The sequence below is a fragment of the Taudactylus pleione genome, unplaced genomic scaffold (genome assembly GCF_031769625.1).
Source record: "Taudactylus pleione unplaced genomic scaffold, aTauple2 ptg000682l, whole genome shotgun sequence".
NCBI lineage: Eukaryota > Metazoa > Chordata > Amphibia > Anura > Myobatrachidae > Taudactylus > Taudactylus pleione.
The window spans coordinates 1,635,188-1,654,202 of NW_028285084.1; the positions used below are offsets into that span (position 1 = coordinate 1,635,188).

At 41.4% G+C, this 19,015-nt stretch overlaps 1 protein-coding gene and 2 pseudogenes across 2 annotated transcripts in view; 2 read left to right on the forward strand and 1 right to left on the reverse strand.

Annotated features, from left to right (window-relative positions):
• The window catches only part of TADA2A (transcriptional adaptor 2A), a 142,330-nt gene that overhangs the window by 41,112 nt on the left and 82,203 nt on the right, over window positions 1-19,015 (forward strand). For both annotated transcript variants that reach the window (XM_088455960.1, XM_088455961.1), the window contains exon 6: window positions 841-929. In XM_088455960.1, the coding sequence (XP_088312086.1) occupies window positions 841-929 (89 nt within the window). The remainder of the gene's footprint in view (window positions 1-840; window positions 930-19,015) is intronic.
• On the reverse strand, window positions 16,512-16,629 carry LOC148477939 (5S ribosomal RNA; annotated as a pseudogene).
• LOC148477940 (5S ribosomal RNA) lies at window positions 18,202-18,319 on the forward strand (annotated as a pseudogene).

Sequence of the window (19,015 nt, forward strand, 5' to 3'; positions counted from 1 at the left end):
TATATTTTAACTATAAATCCCAGCATGACCTGTAGTTTTCAAAAGGGAAATATACATTTACATACAGATTGTTTAAGAAAGACACTTATTAAATAAACGCTGCGCTTGCCACGATTCAGGCTCGGTGGCTCGCTACGCTTTCCACAAGGTTGTATTCCCCCTCTATGCCCACTTTGATGGTAGGGAATGATGCTGGACTCTGGCAGATGACGTCAGGGTCCTCTCCGTGAAGGGAATTCAGACATTGCCATGATTGATAATAATAATGGGTTATATCTGCAATGAGTCCGTAAAGTACACAAGCACCAAAAAAAAAATAAAAAAATAAAACTGTGCTGGACTATCTAATAGTCACCTGAAAAGTGTAATAGTCCTGCCAGGAGCCACTGGAACTACATTCCTATACATTACATTGACCCTATAATTATCGTTGGCAGTTCCCACGGGATGGCCTGAAGTGCATCTTGCAGCTCGTAAACACAAAGGAGAATACTGACATATATATTCTATTTACAATATAGGATTTGCAATATTTTAACTGCAATATTTTAACTAAACCAAAATTTGAAATCCTTGTGTTACTTCAAACATATGTGGTATGATTTGTTAACTCTAATGTCGACATTATGGTTGACTATCAATATTGACGACATAACTGTCGACATTGTAATTGTCGACCGATGGACTAGTACATTCCCTTGTGGATTTAAATAAGTAGGAACAATGCAAAAATGTTCAAGATAAATATGAAACTAAATTGTGTTGGGCAAATGTTTAAACATTGATTTGCTGAAAATGTTATGTTAAGTCCTCTTAATTATTTTTTTTTATTTAAACAAGCTGCTGAGGACCCACCAAGACCTACATTTGATTCTCTACTTTCTAGAGATATGGCAGGATATATGCCAGCAAGAGCAGACTTCATAGAGGTGACTTTTATTTTTTTAACTGTTGCTAATTGAAATTAGAATGTACTACTAAAACGATATGCATAGAATTCTTAATTTATTACTCTCCTCCTACAGGATTTCTAATTTACAAGTGGTTACATTAGTTACTGCAGTGTACCGGGGTGAATAGATGTATTTAAACTTGTTTTTAAGTATTTCTAGAGTGTTTGTTTCTAGAGATTGTTCCGAGTGGAAAGTTCTTATTGTCCTTCTGCTCCATGGGAGGTTTCTGTCATCATATTGCATAGAACTTCAAACAAATTGAGTATGTTTTCATTCTGTATGTGGTGGACGGTATTTGCTAACAAAAGTTTTGAAGCTTTCATGATCAGCAAAACTATGTGTGCTACAGATCGTGCACATGTTTATATTCCCAAATGTTAAAGGAAAAAAGAATGAGAAGATGGCAAAAAGAGCTTCCAGTATATCTGAGCAAAGTACTTTTTTGGTGTTCAGTTTAATCCACTCACATCAGCTAAGTAGTTTTCTTTTATTGATGTTGGATCCTATAGTTCCATTCTTAATGGAAACTAATGAGTGATTACGTTGTCCATGAATACTGTTTTCTCTGGTTACATGATTATATACTGTTTATTTAGCATCCTATCTGTGGTACACTGAATACCATGGGGTGTAGAGGGCACTGTTCAAGGAACACGCACATGCACAAACTAAACTTTTTTGTGGGCTGCTCCCTCCCACCAATGCCCTGGACTTTAACCCCAGTATGTTAGGGACGGGTGAGTCTCTCTCCCAGGATCCCAAGCCTGAAATTGGGGTAACCCCAGTATGTTAGGGACGGGGTGAGTCTCTTTCCCAGGATCCCAAGCCTGAAATTGGGGTTCTTAATGGCTCACAAGCCAGAGCTTATTGCATGATTAATTCATAGCAGCAGATTTTTTTTTAGCAATTCTCAACAATGTTTCTGGCAATAGTCTATATCAGTGGTCAGGGACCAGGGCTAAATTACCCCACATGGGGTAAAAATTAAATTCCAGGGGGAAATGGATGGACAGCATATGAATCATTCTATAATAAAGAATGGTATAATATAGAATGGTTCATATGCATGCTCGGCTGTGCCACAGGCAGGCTCTAAGCCGGACGCCTGCTGAGATGTTATTACCAGCGGGCGCCCGGCTCCTTCCTTGCAGCGCCGCTTTAGCCGGAGGCTGGAGTTTTCTTCTGAACTCCAGCCTCCGCCTCTCTCCATGCGCACTATGGGAGAGACGTCATGACGTCTCTCCCATAGTTCCGAGGAGCAGCCGGGTCATTATATAGGGGGAACTACTACAGGTGTATTATATGGAGGCACTACTACAGGGTTATTATATGGGGGCACTACTACAGGGGCATAACTATGGGGGCACTACTACAGGGGCATAACTATGGGGGCACTACTACAGGGGCATTATATGGGGGCACTACTACAGGGGCATAACTATAGGGGGCATAACTACAGGGGCATTATATTGGGACACTACTATATGATTTCCTTCCTGTCAAATCAAGGGGGTAACGTCGGCATATCTAAATATATTTTGGGGTAAAAGGTAAAAAAGTTCCCTAACCCCTGGTCTATATTGTCGTCCCATAGACGTTGCTGAAGGTGCAGCAATATTAGCAATAATATGCTCATTTGCAACCCAACAGGAATTTTCTCATTAGCCAGTAACATGATTGAGCTGGACCATGAGGGTGCATGAAACTGACTAATGCATCATGATGCTCATCAGAAGTTTCACAAATGTTCCCAGTCCACCACCTGATATCATAAATACAAGCAATGTGACCTAACTTTAAAGTCTGTGTCTTCCTCAGGGTCCATAGGTCTCCACAGGGAGACCATGGGGTCTGGGTGGTACTTAGAGGACCGGACACCAACAGCAAAGCTTTTTCCTGTCCCAGGATGCTTCGGTCCTTCCCCCTATACCCCGCCCACAGCCTGAGGGCAAGTCAATGTCGTTGGTGTCCGGCAGGAGCTGGACCACTGTTAGAACAGTGGGGCTGCTATTAAGCAACCCAAGCTTTATTTTTATGATTTATTTTCATTCTTTGCTAACAGAGCAGCAGCGTTCGGAGAACCTAGCTAGCAGGGCTGCCTGGACTCCAGACTGCAGCCGGGACTCAAAGGGACAGGTAAGGCGGATCCCCGCTTCTATGGAGACAGACCGGAGATGCTGATGTGGACACCACTAGGGCGTTACAAATACTGGCGCAGGGCACAGATTATGGCCAGGGACCCAGTGGTTGATGTCGGCATAGGGGAGAAGGGCATCTCCCTGGGGCCCCTCCCCCGGCTCAGGGCGACATTCCACTGTAGTCTTGCAGCCCCTGAGCTGTTTCTCCCTCACCTCCTTTCCCTCCGAGACTCACGCCATCCATTTTCTGCATTCAGCAGGTCTCTGGGAATGCTGGGTCAGGTCTCCCTGAATGAAGATAAGAATAAACAGCGCTCTGGATCTCTTGTCAGGCAGCCTATTGTGATAACCCTAGCAGCTCCACTAAATAAGAGGTATCCCACCTCTACATAGACATAAATAAAAATATATTAATGGTGCACTCTGGGTTATGTTAACTAGATGGTGTGTGGTGAAAAAAGTTCCTTAGTGCCAGACTGTAGATGAAATGTTCCTTAGCAACCGATTAGCTACTAATGTCTCAGAAACCTTCTTTTCCCTAAACGGGAGATGTCTAATTATGTCCACAATGTTTTATCAAATCTCATGGGAATCCAACATGAGGGGTCTTGGAAGAATGTCTTAATAAATCTGTGGGATGTGTGTTCTTTATGGAGTAAAGTCTCACAATGAATGCTTTTTAAATTCTGTAGGATGGGTGTTCTGTTTAGGCGTACCCTCTTCTCTCTCCTCTCCACCTCAAATGCAATGCATAGGCACAGTATCAGGAACAGGGTATACACAATATTGCAGGTAGGTAAGTGATGGATGTACTTACCAAATTACTTTGTTCCTGCTGGTATCACTTGTCCCGGTGCTTAAAGAGGTTAAAGAGGTCCACGATGGAGAGAGGGGTAGTGTAATAAGCAATATAAAGGAGGCTATGAACTCCAATGAAAAATAAGGTACTATTTATTCCAGGATAAAAATATAGAAACTCACAAGAGTCTAAATTAACAATAATGGGTTAAAGGTGAAGTCTCAAAATATACAAGGCATATAGGTAATCCAGGTATTAGTATAAAAAGGGGGCGTGGCCCAACGCGTTTCATCCAGGTAAATGGACTTTTTCAAGGTGCCTACCTTTCCTTCTGTTCCCTCATAAATATGCTTCCCAAATGTTATGCCCACGTTGCCGCTGCCCGCGCCCACCGCACTTCCGGGTTTGTGGTTGTGACATCACCGGCTCGAGTGACCTAAGTTTCAATCACTAGAGTGTGTACTGTGGTCTTCGTTTTGTGTCATACACATGCGCGGACTCCGGCGGCCATTTTGGTGGAGATATTTTATTGTTTGAAAATATGGGTATTGCGGCGGCCATTTTGTTGGTGGAATGCAGCTCAATTCGAGCATATGGGTATTGCGGCGGCCATTTTGCCGGTGGGATACAGCTAAATCGTAAAGAATGTGAGCCTGATTGCATCTCCTCACTATGCGTGGTCATAATATAGATTATTCCATATTTCCTTAAACCTCCTACCATCCTTATTAGATTAAAGTACTTTATGGTAAATCTACCAGCACTACAGTGTGTATTGTAGTCTCTGGTTTGTGTGATACTGCACTGACTACGGCGGCCATTTTGGTGAGATTTTTATTAGTGTTTGGGAGTATGGATATTGCGGCGGCCATTTTAATGGTGGGATGTAGCTGGATAGATAGGGGATGTGGTCATGAATGTGTCTCCTCACTAAGCGCGGCCATATTTTAAATTGTTTATTCTTAAACATCCTAACATTCTTCTAAGACAAAGGAGATTTATGGTGATCTATATTGATAGATATTAAGATGTTTGTACATTTCTTGTACTCCGTTTTATATACTTTCAGAGTAGTTCCATCCTTGTCATTCTTAGCACATATTATATGTTATACCCACTTGTTGTGCATAAAAACCACTAATAATACAGTTTTTCATTAAGGGTTAAACATGGCCATAGTGTTAGCCAGTGTCATATAGGGGATTGTATTAAAAATTATGCATATTGACAATATGCATACTACATCATAATTTCTGCTGCTTCAAAATCACAGGTCTATATTTAATCCTTCTGGGACCAGAGTCTGTAGATTAAATATCCATCTACTCTCTCTTTTATCAATCCTTTCGATATGATCCCCTCCCCTCCAATATGACATGACTTGATCTATTGCTAGAAATCTCATACCTTTGGGGTCACTGTGATGTTTTTTCCTGAAATGATGTGACACACTGTGCTGTTCGAAACCTCTCTTAATATTTCGAATGTGCTCTGCTATTCTTTTTTTCAAATTTCTAGTGGTACGTCCCACGTACTGTAAATTGCATGGACATTCTAGTAGATAAATTACATGTTTACTATCACAAGTAAGTGTATGACATATCTTGTATTCTTGCTGAGTTTGTTTGCTGGTAATGCTCTCTATAGGAGAGGTACTTCTATAGCCTAGACTGATGCATTGTTGGCATCGGCCACAATGATAGAAACCTGTCCTGCTATTCTTCCCATCTATTGTGGTTTGTTTCCCAGATGTATTGACTCATATGGTTTTTGACTAGTTTACGTTTCAAGTCTTGCGCTTTCTTGTAAACTACATCTGGTTTGTCAGGTAAGATATTCTTCAGTTGGTTGTCCAGATGTAGAGTGGACCAGTGATTATTTAAAATTTTCTTTACTTTGGGGGCTGAGTCTGTGTAGTTTGTAATGAAATAAATCTTATTATTTCCCTTCTCCTCCTGTTTCTTTTTATTTTTATTTACGAGTAGTTGTTCTCTCGGTTTTACTCTAATTTCTTCATACGCTCTTTTTACCTGTATTTCATCGTAATGTTTTTCTTTGAAATGGTTTATTAGATTTTTTTCTTTGTAAATCATAGTCTTCCAATTTTGAACAGTTCCTGCGTATGCATGTAAACTGGCTCTGTGGGATGCTCTTAATCCAACTAGGGTAATGATTGCTCTCTGCAAGGATATAACTATTAACATCAACCTTTTTATAGTGTGTTTTGGTCTGTATGCTTGAATTATGTATATATATTTCTAAGTCGAGGAATTCCACCCTCTCTTTGTCATATTTGTTGGTAAATACTAAGTTCTGATCATTTTGATTTAAGTAATGTGTAAACTCTTGTAGAGAAACTTCATCCCCCTGCCATATAAATAGCACATCGTCAATATACAGTCTCCAAAGGACCAAGTTTGCATCGAGCTCACGCCTACCCCAAATGTTCCTGATCTCCCAAAGGCTCATGAACAGTTTTGCGTAGCCCGGTGCAAACTTGGTCCCCATTGCAAGGCCGCGGGCAGCGGCAACGTGGGCATAACATTTGGGAAGCATATTTATGAGGGAACAGAAGGAAAGGTAGGCACCTTGAAAAAGTCCATTTACCAGGATGAAACGCGTTGGGCCACGCCCCCTTTTTATACTAATACTTGGATTACGTATATGCCTTGTATATTTTGGGACTTCGCCTTTAACCCATTATTGTTAATTTAGACTCTTGTGAGTTTTTATATTTTTATCCTGGAATAAATAGTACCTTATTTTTCATTGGAGTTCATAGCCTCCTTTATATTGCTTATTACACTACCCCTCTCTCCATCGTGGACCTCTTTAAGCACCGGGACAAGTGATACCAGCAGGAACAAAGTAATTTGGTAAGTACATCCATCACTTACCTACCTGCAATATTGTGTATACCCTGTTCCTGATACTGTGCCTATGCATTGCATTTGAGGTGGAGAGGAGAGAGAAGAGGGTACGCCTAAACAGAACACCCATCCTACAGAATTTAAAAAGCATTCATTGTGAGACTTTACTCCATAAAGAACACACATCCCACAGATCTATTAAGACATTCTTCCAAGACCCCTCATGTTGGATTCCCATGAGATTTGATAAAACATTGTGGACATAATTAGACATCTCCCGTTTAGGGAAAAGAAGGTTTCTGAGACATTAGTAGCTAATCGGTTGCTAAGGAACATTTCATCTACAGTCTGGCATTAAGGAACTTTTTTCACCACACACCATCTAGTTAACATAACCCAGAGCGCACCATTAATATATTTTTATTTAGGTCTCCCAGAATACCACTCCCAAGGGCCAGGTCATACAGCTCTATTTCCTACCAGCCACTGTGGTCTGTGTAGTTGAATTTAGTGCCCACTGCAGTTATATTGTATGCTCTGCATTGCATGTGACTTGTGCTAGCGCTGCTGTCTATTTTTTTTCACAACTGTCAGCTTATGCCTTTACCTTTCTTTCATTACAACCCTGGTGTAATCTGAGGTATAGGGGGTTTATTGTACCTCAAACAAAAATGGCAGCTGCTCAATCAATCCAGCAGTACTAATCAGGTGCATGAAAGGGAGGGGTCACACTAAGTAGAAAAAGGAGGGGGATTTAACCCCCTATTGTACCTCAGCACACTGAATAATACCTGCAACAATATATGAAGTCTATATGGTCATAGAAATTCAGAGATATTAGTTGCATGCATTTGCAAATACATGGGAGGCTGCTGGGCCACGTCACGGCTTCTGTTACCAGCAGTCCCTTATTGTACCTCACTTCTACCTGTATAGCTGTGTTGCCCACCACACTGTGCCATATTGTACATATATATGGGTTGCTCACTGAACTGTGCCAGATTGTTTGCTACAATTATCCTTGCAGCTATGTCTGGCAACGGCAAGAATAACAAGCAGCCTGCTGCTCAAACTCTGGTGTCTTGCAAGTCCATAGCTGAGTTAATGAGCCATTCGCAGTTTCAATGTACCGGCCATGTGTACTTACACGTGCATGGCTTGATCAATGTGTTGAGTCCCTTCAGGTTTAGAATAGGCCGGTGAAACCCATTGGGTTTCTGAATCAAGAAGAGGTTGGAATAATATTCCTTTCCTAGTTGATTCACTGGAACCGTGATTATTACCCCTGACAACAGCAGGGAGTGTATAGCCTGCCGGATGGCCAAGGCTTTCGCAGAATCCGCTGCCGGAGGTGCAGAAAAACCTTTGTGGAGGACTTATCTAGAAAGTAAGGGTGTACCCCTAGGAGACCACCTCCAGAACCCAAGCATCTGTTGTTGAGATGCCAGGTGTCTGAAAACTGAAGTTGTTGGCCTCCTACCCTGGGATACTCCAGGGGGAGGCCCGTTCCATCAAGCTGCAGGTTTATCTTCAGAACTGGAAGCCGGACGTCTGTTTGGCGAGGACTTCTTAGACTGCGGTTTCCTGCGAGAACTGGGTCTAGAGGAAGATTGACCTTTTGCTTTTCCTTGCAGTGGAAAGGACGTTTGTTTAGGTCAAGTAGTAGATGCTGAAGGTAGACCAGCCGTTTCAGAGGCTGCCACCATAGCAACAATCTTGTCTAATTCTGTGCCAAACAAAATGCCTCCCATGAACAGAAGGGATTCCAGGGCTTTCTTAGATATTGCATCTGCTTTTCACCCTTTTAACCAAAGAGCTCTCCGAGCCACAACTGAGACAGCTGATGCTTTAGAGGATAATATACTAGCATCCAATGCTGCCTCTCCCAAATAGGACGTTGCCTCTTCTGGAAGAGTATCTTCCAGTGACCGGCCAGCATTTCTTCCAAGGACGCTGGACTCCAGCCAAGGTTATCTTACCAATCAACGTCCTGGAACTCTGAGCCATTTACAAAGCCCTCACTCAGCCCTGGCTCAGGATATTCTTCAGGGCAAGTACAAGTACAGTCTGACAACACCACGACAGTGGCCTACCTCAATCACCAAGGAGGCACTTGAAGTCGGTCAACAATGGCAGCAGTGTCCCGCATATTCACTTTTGCCGTACGCCGTCTCCCAGCCATCTTCACAGTGTTCATCCCAGGGATTCTCAATTGGGAGGCGGATATCCTGAGCCATTACAACATGCATGCAGGGGAGTGGTCTCTCGATCCACAAGTCTTTCAGCTCCTGGTGGACAAATGGGGTCTTCCGGACATGGACCTCGTGGCCTCACGACACAACCACAAAGTATCAGTGTATGGGGCCAGAACAAGGGACCTTGATGCAGCCTTCGTGGACGCATTATCTGTGGAGTGGGCCTTTCATTTGGCATGCCGCTTTCCTCCGGTCTCCCTTCTGCCTTGAGTTCTTCGGAAGTTGAAGCAGGAAGGGGGCACGGTCCTGTTGGTAGCTCTGGCTTGCCCCTGACTCCATTGGTACTCCGATCTTCAAAGTCTTCTGCGCTGGAACCAGATGGACAGAGGAGAGATGTGCACTTTAAAGTGCACATCTCTCCTCTGTCCATCTGGTTCCGCCGCAGAATTGCTCCTCTACTGGATGTTAACACCTTCCTGCTAGTTGTTCTATATATACAACCTCCCTTTTGTACCTCCTTTGGCTCTGTGTGATTTGTTAGTGGTTCTCCACGCACTTCAGGAACCTCCCTGGATTAAGTAGATGTCAAATGGCTCACTGCGAAGACTCCTGTTTCTTCTGGCTATGGCATCTGCCTGTAGGGTATTGGATTTAGGGGCACTTTCCTGCCGCTCCCCTTTTCTAATCTTTCATACGTACAGGGCTGTTCTTCAAACGCACCCTGGTTTCCTTCCCAAGGTTGTCTCTTGTTTCCAGGAAATTGTGGTTTCTGGCCTTTTAATCACCAGACCTCTCGGCAGGTGAGGGCTCTTTGGATGTGGTCCATGCTCTGAAGATCTACGTGGACCATGCTAGTTCCATAAGGAATTCGGACTCCCTCTTTATCATATATATGGATTTTACAAGAAGGGATGGACAGCTAACAGACTCTGGCCAGATGGCTTTGCATGACCATCTCATAGGCTTACACGCAGACTGGCCTTCCTGTGCCGGCTACTGTATCTGCTCATACTACTCGCTCTGTGGATCCATCGTAGGCAGCCCGCTGTGGCGCGTCTGCCGAACAACTATGCAAGGCGGCCACGTGGTCTTCTGTCCACACTAGGTTCTATGCCTTTGATACAATTGCCTCTCACGATGCTTCCTTCGGGCGCCGGGTTCTCCTCTCAGCTCAGGAGCATCCACGACCTTGAACAACTGCTTTGTGATATCCCCATTGTGGAGCCGCATTGTGAAGAAGAAAAGGAGAGTTATGGTAAAACTTACCCTTGTTAACTCTTTCTTCGAAGTCCACAGGGCACCCGCCCTGACACACCTGGCTTCTATGGGTTTCTCTTGGTCGCTTGTTTCCTTCTCTGTGTGAGAGTGGGATTCTTCAGTGTACCAGTTTTTCTTCTCTCCTATTCTGCTCCTGCCTTGGGCTTGTCAACAAAACCTGCCCTCAGGTTATGGGCGGGGTATAGGGGGAAGGACCGGAGCATGCTGGGACAGGAAAAAGCTTTGCTTTTGGTCTCCGGTCCTTCAAGTACCACCTACACCCCATTGTCTCCTTGTGCGCTTCGAAAAAAGAGAGTTAACAAGAGTAATTTTTACCATAACTCTCCTTTTTCTCCCTTCTGAGGCTAAATGCCTATCCAGAAAAAATATATGTTGTAGTCTAAAGTCTGTTCTTTTTAATGAATTTTGTTTCAAGAAAATCAGTTATGCTTCTTTTTTGCTATTGGAGTTCAAAGATGGTGGAAAGCTTAACGCTCGATTTGTGAAAGCAAGTTTAGATGACATTTTCACATGAACAAAGTAACTTTAAATTCTGTTGTTTTATGATTGTGATGGTGTCCACTTGGATAGTTAGCTATACTAATGTCACACTAAAATAATTTTTTCCTTTGGAGTTATGGGCAGCTGAATTCCAGAAATAATTTTACATGACTGCTTTTTTGGCCTACTGTGGCCTTATACTGTCAAAAAGTACTTGTGTTAGCCTTGAGGCAGCGATTTTTGAAATCTGTATCAAAAGGTGTATAAGCATGTGCACTATGACGACTTTTGCTTTGATAGATCTGCCACAGCAATTACGTGAACATTTCTGATTGTGCACCGCAGAGTCGTTGACCGTTTCACCTACCTCCACTACCAGGGCCACAACTCCACTACTATTGCATACTGTGAACTGAAACTTAACTAAAGTTAGTACTACATACAGTATATACCAACCTTCATACAAAATCGGAGATTGTCAAGTGGGGGCTTGACTTGACATGGAATGACCTGTGTGCTATTCGCATCAATTTGTGAATAAGACACACTTGAAGGTAAAAAGTCACACAAAAAGATGCTCAGTGCTACCGAGTCACGCCACGGCATAGCACGACTAGAAGGGTGTTTAAGGCACAAGGAAGTAAGATGTATGTGGAGACATTTGTAGATATGTTTGACTTGATGGATATATAGATGTTTTTAATGGTACGGACTTAATTTATTAACATGGAGATAGTATTGGAAGTGAACATGAAAACAGAGTACTAATTTATTAGCTCATTTTCAGTCTTGATACTTTCCATATTAGTAGATGGAATACAGATTTTTTTAGCGCTCCTATTCACTCACAATACTATCTCCATGTTATTGAATTGAGTACTGACTTTTCTGCTCTCATGTTCTATCACATTACTCACTCCATGTTAATAGGTTACTAATAACTTGTTAGCGCTAGTGTACGGTTACAATACTCTATTGTAAAGTTAGAGAAGGTATGTATGTAGTCCGGTGCGCTCTTAAACTGTAAGCTGGTATGTGGGATGGTTTCTCATTAGGTGCTTTTGTACCTGTTTAAATCTGAATCCTAGTGCTGCCTCAAATACCTGTGGCATTCCTATGCCACTATGTTTAAAATGGATAATGTAGACCGTACAGGGCGCAAATAGAATAGAAGATTTTTATTTAGGTCGTATGTAAAAGGGTGATAAAGGAATAAATGTTGGAAAAGAAACTACTGATAAGAACATTACAAATTAAAAATTAGAAATACTAGACATAATTGTATTGTTGCCATTCAAATAAAATATGATTTTATGTTTAAACCAACAAGAAGCCAAGATCCCTGTATTGTCAGTGGTGTGATTACACCCTTGATTGGTGAGTGGATAAAAACATAGAATGTAAATGATTACAATAACGATATTGAAACAATCTCAATATGGCTCATTGTACATTGTATACAGTGATATTCATGAGTAGGCAGTATAAATGTAGCTGGTTTCAGCAAACATATATAAAATTGGGGTGCCTTTTGAATAGATAGGTTTGAGATGTTAAAGTCACAGTCTGATTAATGTCTCATGTATCCTTACTGAGTGGAAACATAGGAAAATTGATTTCCCCTAAGTCTGTTAAAAACGTCGGTCGGTGCATGCACCTCCTACCCCCGTGCCGGTATTAACAGTGATGACCGTCCTTACTTGTATGCTGTGTCTTGCCTCCGTGCAGTAGCTTCCCGGGTCCTGTCAGAGATGGAGACCCGTCCTGTGTGGGTCCCGTGGTGTAACAGCCGGAACGATGAGAGTCTTCGGCCGCTGTAGAGGGATTGCTGCTGGCGGTGTGCGTGCACGTCTGTATCACCGTCGGGTTCCCTCTTCCGGGTAGCGTTCCGTGCAGGGGGTGTGGCCTACGCGTTTCGCCCGTCCTCATATGGTCATCTCAAGACTTTATTAACTATGTTTGAATACTGTCTTGCTACCTAATGTCACAATGCATTCTCCATGTTCATGCCCTGAGTGATATCTTACTCCATAATAGCTCAGCATTATGTGGACTACTGGCTACTGGTTGATTCTCATGGCTCTCCATGTTATGTATTTGTATGGGGTACTTACATGCTAAGGATACCACATGGGCAGTTAAGTTTCCTGCTTCACAGGCCTCAGTATTGAAACTGTCACAACACTCTTATTGGCCATTAGTCTCTTGCATGTGAGGACACAGGCCCTAGGCCTCTAGCAGTTCTCTGTTTTTCAGTGGCGTCCGAAACTGGCTACCTTAATAGTTTTGGTCATAATTCTCTCTACATTTTAGATTTTTTGCGCACTAGCTAAAGTGATATGTAATTTACTATTCACGCCAAACCAGGGGCAGGACTGAGGTGTAGGCTGGCTTCCCTGCTCGCTCCAAAGACAAATGTACTCTAGAATAGGGGACATGGCCGCACGGGAGAGGGCTTGGCCTAGTGACATATCCTCCATTCATCTCTCTTGGGGTCATGCTCAGCACTTACGGAGGTGCTGGGCTTTCCCCAAGCTCTCACCGCACCGTGAATAAATGCTTTGCGCATATGCACGGCTTCTATTCACCCGGATCTCTTATTACTTCCAAATAAGGAAATTTTTTATTTTAAAACGCTGGAAACTTTTAGTGCAGCTCTGAACCTCTTATGGATTAAAGAGTGTAAGTTTCCAAACAGCGGCATGCCCTCTTATTTGAAAGTGGTGTGCAGTTATGCACCTTATTCTTGAGAGAGATGGGAACAATCATGAAAGGAAAGTGTCTTTATTTGGCTGCTGAGATAAATTATGTACGTGATTGTTAATAGTTAATAAAACGTTTTAGAAACATCTGAAAAAGACTGAGAAAGAAATACATATGTGTCCACATACATCTAGACTCCTTGCGCGTTAAACAGCACTTCTATTCACTCCATGCCGTGGCATGACTTGGTAGCGCTGAGTGTCTTTTCGTGCAACTTTTTTCCCCTTCAAATGCGTCTTATTCACACAGGATGCTGATAGGACGCACAAGCAGCTTCTGCTAATTAAAATATGTGGCATGCCTATGTTCTGTGTGCAACTGCGGGTGTATCTGCATGTGAATCAGACTCATTTGCAGGGAAAAAGTTGAACGAGAAGACGCGCCACGCGGTGCTCACGCTGTGTAGCGCGACTTGTAGTGCACAGAGGATAGATGTATGTGGACACATCTGTACTTCCATATGCCCATTAGAAAATTAGGAAACAGACCCAGTGCTACAACTTTGGTATTTCTTTCTTTTGTAACTTAAAAAAAAAAGTTGTTTTCCTTTATTGCTGAAGTGAGCTGCATAGTTTTCTCCCACACAGGCGCTCCAAAAAACCACTATCGGACATACATATATTGTATTTTCACCCAGGTGTTGTCTTCTATGCAGCTTCCATGACACCTCTCCAAAAGTGAATAGTATTAGTCTGCAACGTTCTGGAACGGGATGTCATTCTGGAAAAGTCTTCAGACACCTCGTGTGGTTATCTCTGTTTTTATCTGTGTGGACTTTATAATAAAAGCAAACTCCCTATATCCGCCGCTTCCTCACATGCTGAAAGAGGCAAATGCTCAGGGAGTTCCCATCATCCTGGTGGCTCCGAACTTGCCAAAACGGTTGCTGTACACCAACATCCTTAGCATGGTGATAAATCATCCTTGGCAACTACCTATCTGCCCGGATCTACTCAGTCAGGGCCCAGTTTTCCATCAGGACTTAGCTCATTTGGCTTTGACAGCATGTTAGTTTTGTGCGCAGGAGTGCACTGTACTGAACAGGGGACTGCCTCAGAAGTGTCAAGCAAGTTTTTTTCTTTTTCTCTTATGAGTAGGCATGTGTGTGTGTGTATATATGTATGTATGTATATATATATATATGAGAGAGAGAGATACAGAGAGAGAGATACAGTCAGGTGCATAAATAGTGGGACATTGACAGACACAATTATCATATTTTGGCCTCTATTCACCACCACAATGGCTTTGAAATTAAACAAACAAGATGTGCTTTAACTGCAGACTTTAAGATTTAATTTAAGAGTAATTACATCCAAATCAGGTGAACGGTGTAGGAATTACAACGTTTTCTATATGTGCCTCCCACTTTTTAAGGGGCCAAAAGTAATGGGACTATCAACTCAAAAGCCATTTCATGGACAGGTGTGGGCTATTTCCTCATTATTTCATTATCAATTAAGCAAGTAAAAGGTCTGGAGTTGATTCTAGGTGTGACATTTGCATTTGGATTCAGTTGCTGTCGACTCTCAATATGAGATCCAAAGAGCTGTCACTATCAGTGAAGCAAGCCATCATTAGGTTGAAAAATCAAAACAAACCCATCAGAGAGATAGGAAAAACATTAGGTGTAGCCAAATCAACTGTTTGGAACATTCTTAAAAAGAAAGAATGCATCGGAGAGCTCAGCAACACCAAAAGACCCGGAAGACCACGGAAAACAACTGTGGTGGATGACAGAAGAATTATTTCCCTGGTGAAGAAAACCCCCTTCACAACAGTTGGCCAAATCAAGAACACTCTCCAGGAGGTAGGTGTATATGTGTCAAAGTCAACAATCAAGAGAAGACTTCACAAGAGTGAATATAGAGGGTTCACCACGAGATGTAAACTACTGGTGAGCCACAAAAACAGGAAGACCAGATTAGAGTTTGCCAAACAACATCTAAAAAAGCCATTACAGTTCTGGAACAACACCCTATGGACAGATGAGACAAAGATCAACTTGTACCAGAGTGATGGGAAGAGAAGAGTATGGAGAAGGAAAGGAACTGCTCATGATGCAAAACATACCACCTCATCAGTAAAGCATGGTGGTGGTAGTGTCATGGCGTGGGCATGTATGGCTGCCAATGGAACTGGTTCCCTTGTATTTATTGATGATGTGACTGCTGACAAATGCAGCAGAATGAATTCTGAAGTGTTTCGGGCAATATTATATGCTCATATTCAGTCAAATGCTTCAGAACTCATTGGACGGCGCTTCACAGTGCAGATGGACAATGACCCGAAGCATACTGCAAAAGCAACCAAAGAGTTTTTTAAGGCTAAAAAGTGTAATGTTATGCAATGGCCAAGTCAATCCCCTGACCTCAATCCAACTGAGCATGCATTTCACTTGATGAAGACAAAACTGAAGGGAAAATGCCCCAAGAACAAACAGGAACTGAAGACATTTGCAGTAGAGGCCTGGCAGAGCATCACCGGGGATGAAACCCAGCGTCTGGTGATGTCTATACGTTCCAGACTTCAGTCTGTAATTGCCTGCAAAGGATTTGCAACAAAGTATTAAAAAGTGAAAGTTAGATTTAGGATTGTTTAGTTTGTCCCATTACTTTTGGCCCCTTAAAAAGTGGGAGGTACATATAGAAACCGTTGTGCTTTAACTGCAGAATTTCAGATTTAATTTGGGGGTAATTACATCCAAATCAGGTGAACGGTGTAGGAATTACATCTTACAACAAAAGAGAAAAAAGTGTGGCTATTGCCTGGGGCACTCTTTATAATTAATAATAATTAAATTAAAACATTACTTTTATTTCCAACAATAAAATATTAATCATGTACCATATTTTTTATTTTTCAAACATTCAGATGGTATAAATCCATCTTAAAGAGGCAGACTTCGTGAGTCATAACGAATTCTGAAGGCGAATTGACAATTTATTACACACTCAGAGATTGGGTATATTATACAATTAATATCAAATTGATATTGCTTGTCCTAATGCAAAATCACTCCCAAAAGTGTATTTAAACTACAGCACCTGGTATTCCCTGGGGGTCACCCTACCAGGTACTAACCAGGCCAAATACAGTTTAGCTTCCAAGATCAGACGAGTTTGGGCAATCACGTATTGTATGGCTGTAGTAATATTTAGGGAAAATTGCATAATTGTCAGGTCAAAGCAATATATGTAGGACTAATGTTGTTAATAGTCCATTTTATAGTGAATTGCAGCTTAAAAAAAAAGGAATGCACAAGCAAGCCTTGATTGTACCACATAAATCAATCAGAGGAAATTGCCGGACTTAATCTGCAAATAATATCATGTGCTTCTAAATCCACATCATTCAAGTAATCATGAACATTTCTGCATATATTGAGGCTATATGCAAAACAGAAAAAGTTGGTCCGGCAGAATATCTTATAATAAACTCTAATATCATGTGGTAAGCTGTGATAACATCATCAATCACAGTCGAGACGGTATTGTATATGCAAAACAAATAAAAGCATACATTTGTCACAACCTGATGTTTCTAATTAGTATAATGAAAAATGACACAACCAATGTCTAATCAGACCATTAATGGATGTAAAAAAGTTCAAAATCACTGTCTCTGTAACAATTATTATGTGCTTAATAATAAGAGGTCCATATGAATTGATAATTAAATAAAAAATAAACCCATTAGTGAAAATTCACAGCGTATATACATCAAATTCTGGACCAAAGAATTCTATTGCACATATCAATTGGTCAATTAGCATAATTGAACCCCACAATGAAAAAAAGGGTGGAGGTTTTTATAGAGAGAAAAAAATAATAGTATAATCATGAATAATACATATTATCTCTCCAAGGTGAGAGGGGTAATTGAAAAAGTGTGTAGCTATAAATTAGCTTAGAAGTAAGATACACATGAGACAGTAAAAATGAATCATAACCAGTCATCACATATATCAATTAACATGTGATCGTGTGAGTATAACAGAGACAGTTTTGACAAAACATAAGAGTCTAGTCAGAATTGGCAGATTATCTCTAAAATATGTATACACATGTATGGGTATTATTAGCGCTGTAATCAGCAAAAGATATATAGAAAGATCCCATATGGTTCAATAAATGGTCAATATAAACAGATCCTAGGACACACAGGTCCTGCTGTGTCAGTGTAAGTGTATAAAATAAGTATCCTGCATCCAGATCCCCGCAATGAAGCAGGTTCAAGGACACGGAGGTCCTGTAGTGACTGCGTGTAAATATATACAATACCGCTACTGCATCCCAGTCTCTGAGACATCCAGCCCGTGCACTGGCTGAAAGTCCAACGATGTGTGAAATAGCAATGAGGACGCGCATTTCGCCCGGCAGAGGGCTTGTTCACCTCCTCCGTATCGGCAATCTACGACTCACTGTTTAAATACAAGAGCCCATAAACACAACCACTGAGCATGAAGTAGTGAGGAGCCGGCTGGTTACTAGAAGGGTAGCTCCGCCCCTTTGGGTCACGTGATCGGACTAAGCATCAACATTATGTTGCATGCTGGGAAACGTAAGTCCGGCAATTTCCTCTGATTGATTTATGTGGTACAATCAAGGCTTGCTTGTGCATTCCTTTTTTGTAAGCTGCAATTCACTATAAAATGGACTATTAACAACATTAGTCCTACATATATTGCTTTGCCCTGACAATTATGCAATTTTCCCTAAATATTACTACAGCCATACAATACGTGATTGCCCAAACTCGTCTGATCTTGGAAGCTAAACTGTATTTGGCCTGGTTAGTACCTGGTAGGGTGACCCCCAGGGAATACCAGGTGCTGTAGTTTAAAATACACTTTTGGGAGTGATTTTGCATTAGAACAAGCAATATCAATTTGATATTAATTGTATAATATACCCAATCTCTGAGTGTGTAATAGATTGTCAATTCGCCTTCAGACTTCGTTATGACTCACGAAGTCTGCCTCTTTAAGATGGATTTATACCATCTGAATGTTTGAAAAATAAAAAATATGGTACATGATTAATATTTTATTGTTGGAAATAAAAGTTATGTTTTAATTTAATTATTATTAATTATAAAGAGTGACCCAGGCAATAGCCACACTTTTTTCTCTTTTGTTGTTTGATACATATCTTTTGGCTTTGGGAGCACCACCAACAACTATTGATGACAGATAATTAATTATCTGTGATGGCTGAATGGTTGGTTCATTATTAATTAACTCTTAATAAGTTCTGTGCAGAATCATTTTTCTCCTTTTTATTAAAGCACATCTTGTTTGTTTCATTTCAAAGCCATTGTGGTGGTGAATAGAGGCCAAAATATGAGAATTCTTTCTATGTCCCAATATTTATGCACCTGACTGTATATATATATCTCTCTATCTATGTGTGTGTATATTTATATTATTATATTATATATTTTTTCATTGCATGTGACTTGTGTAAATCTGCTGTGTGTTCTAAGAACGATACTTTTGAAACACAATGCCTTTCACTCAAACACAGAGATTCATGGA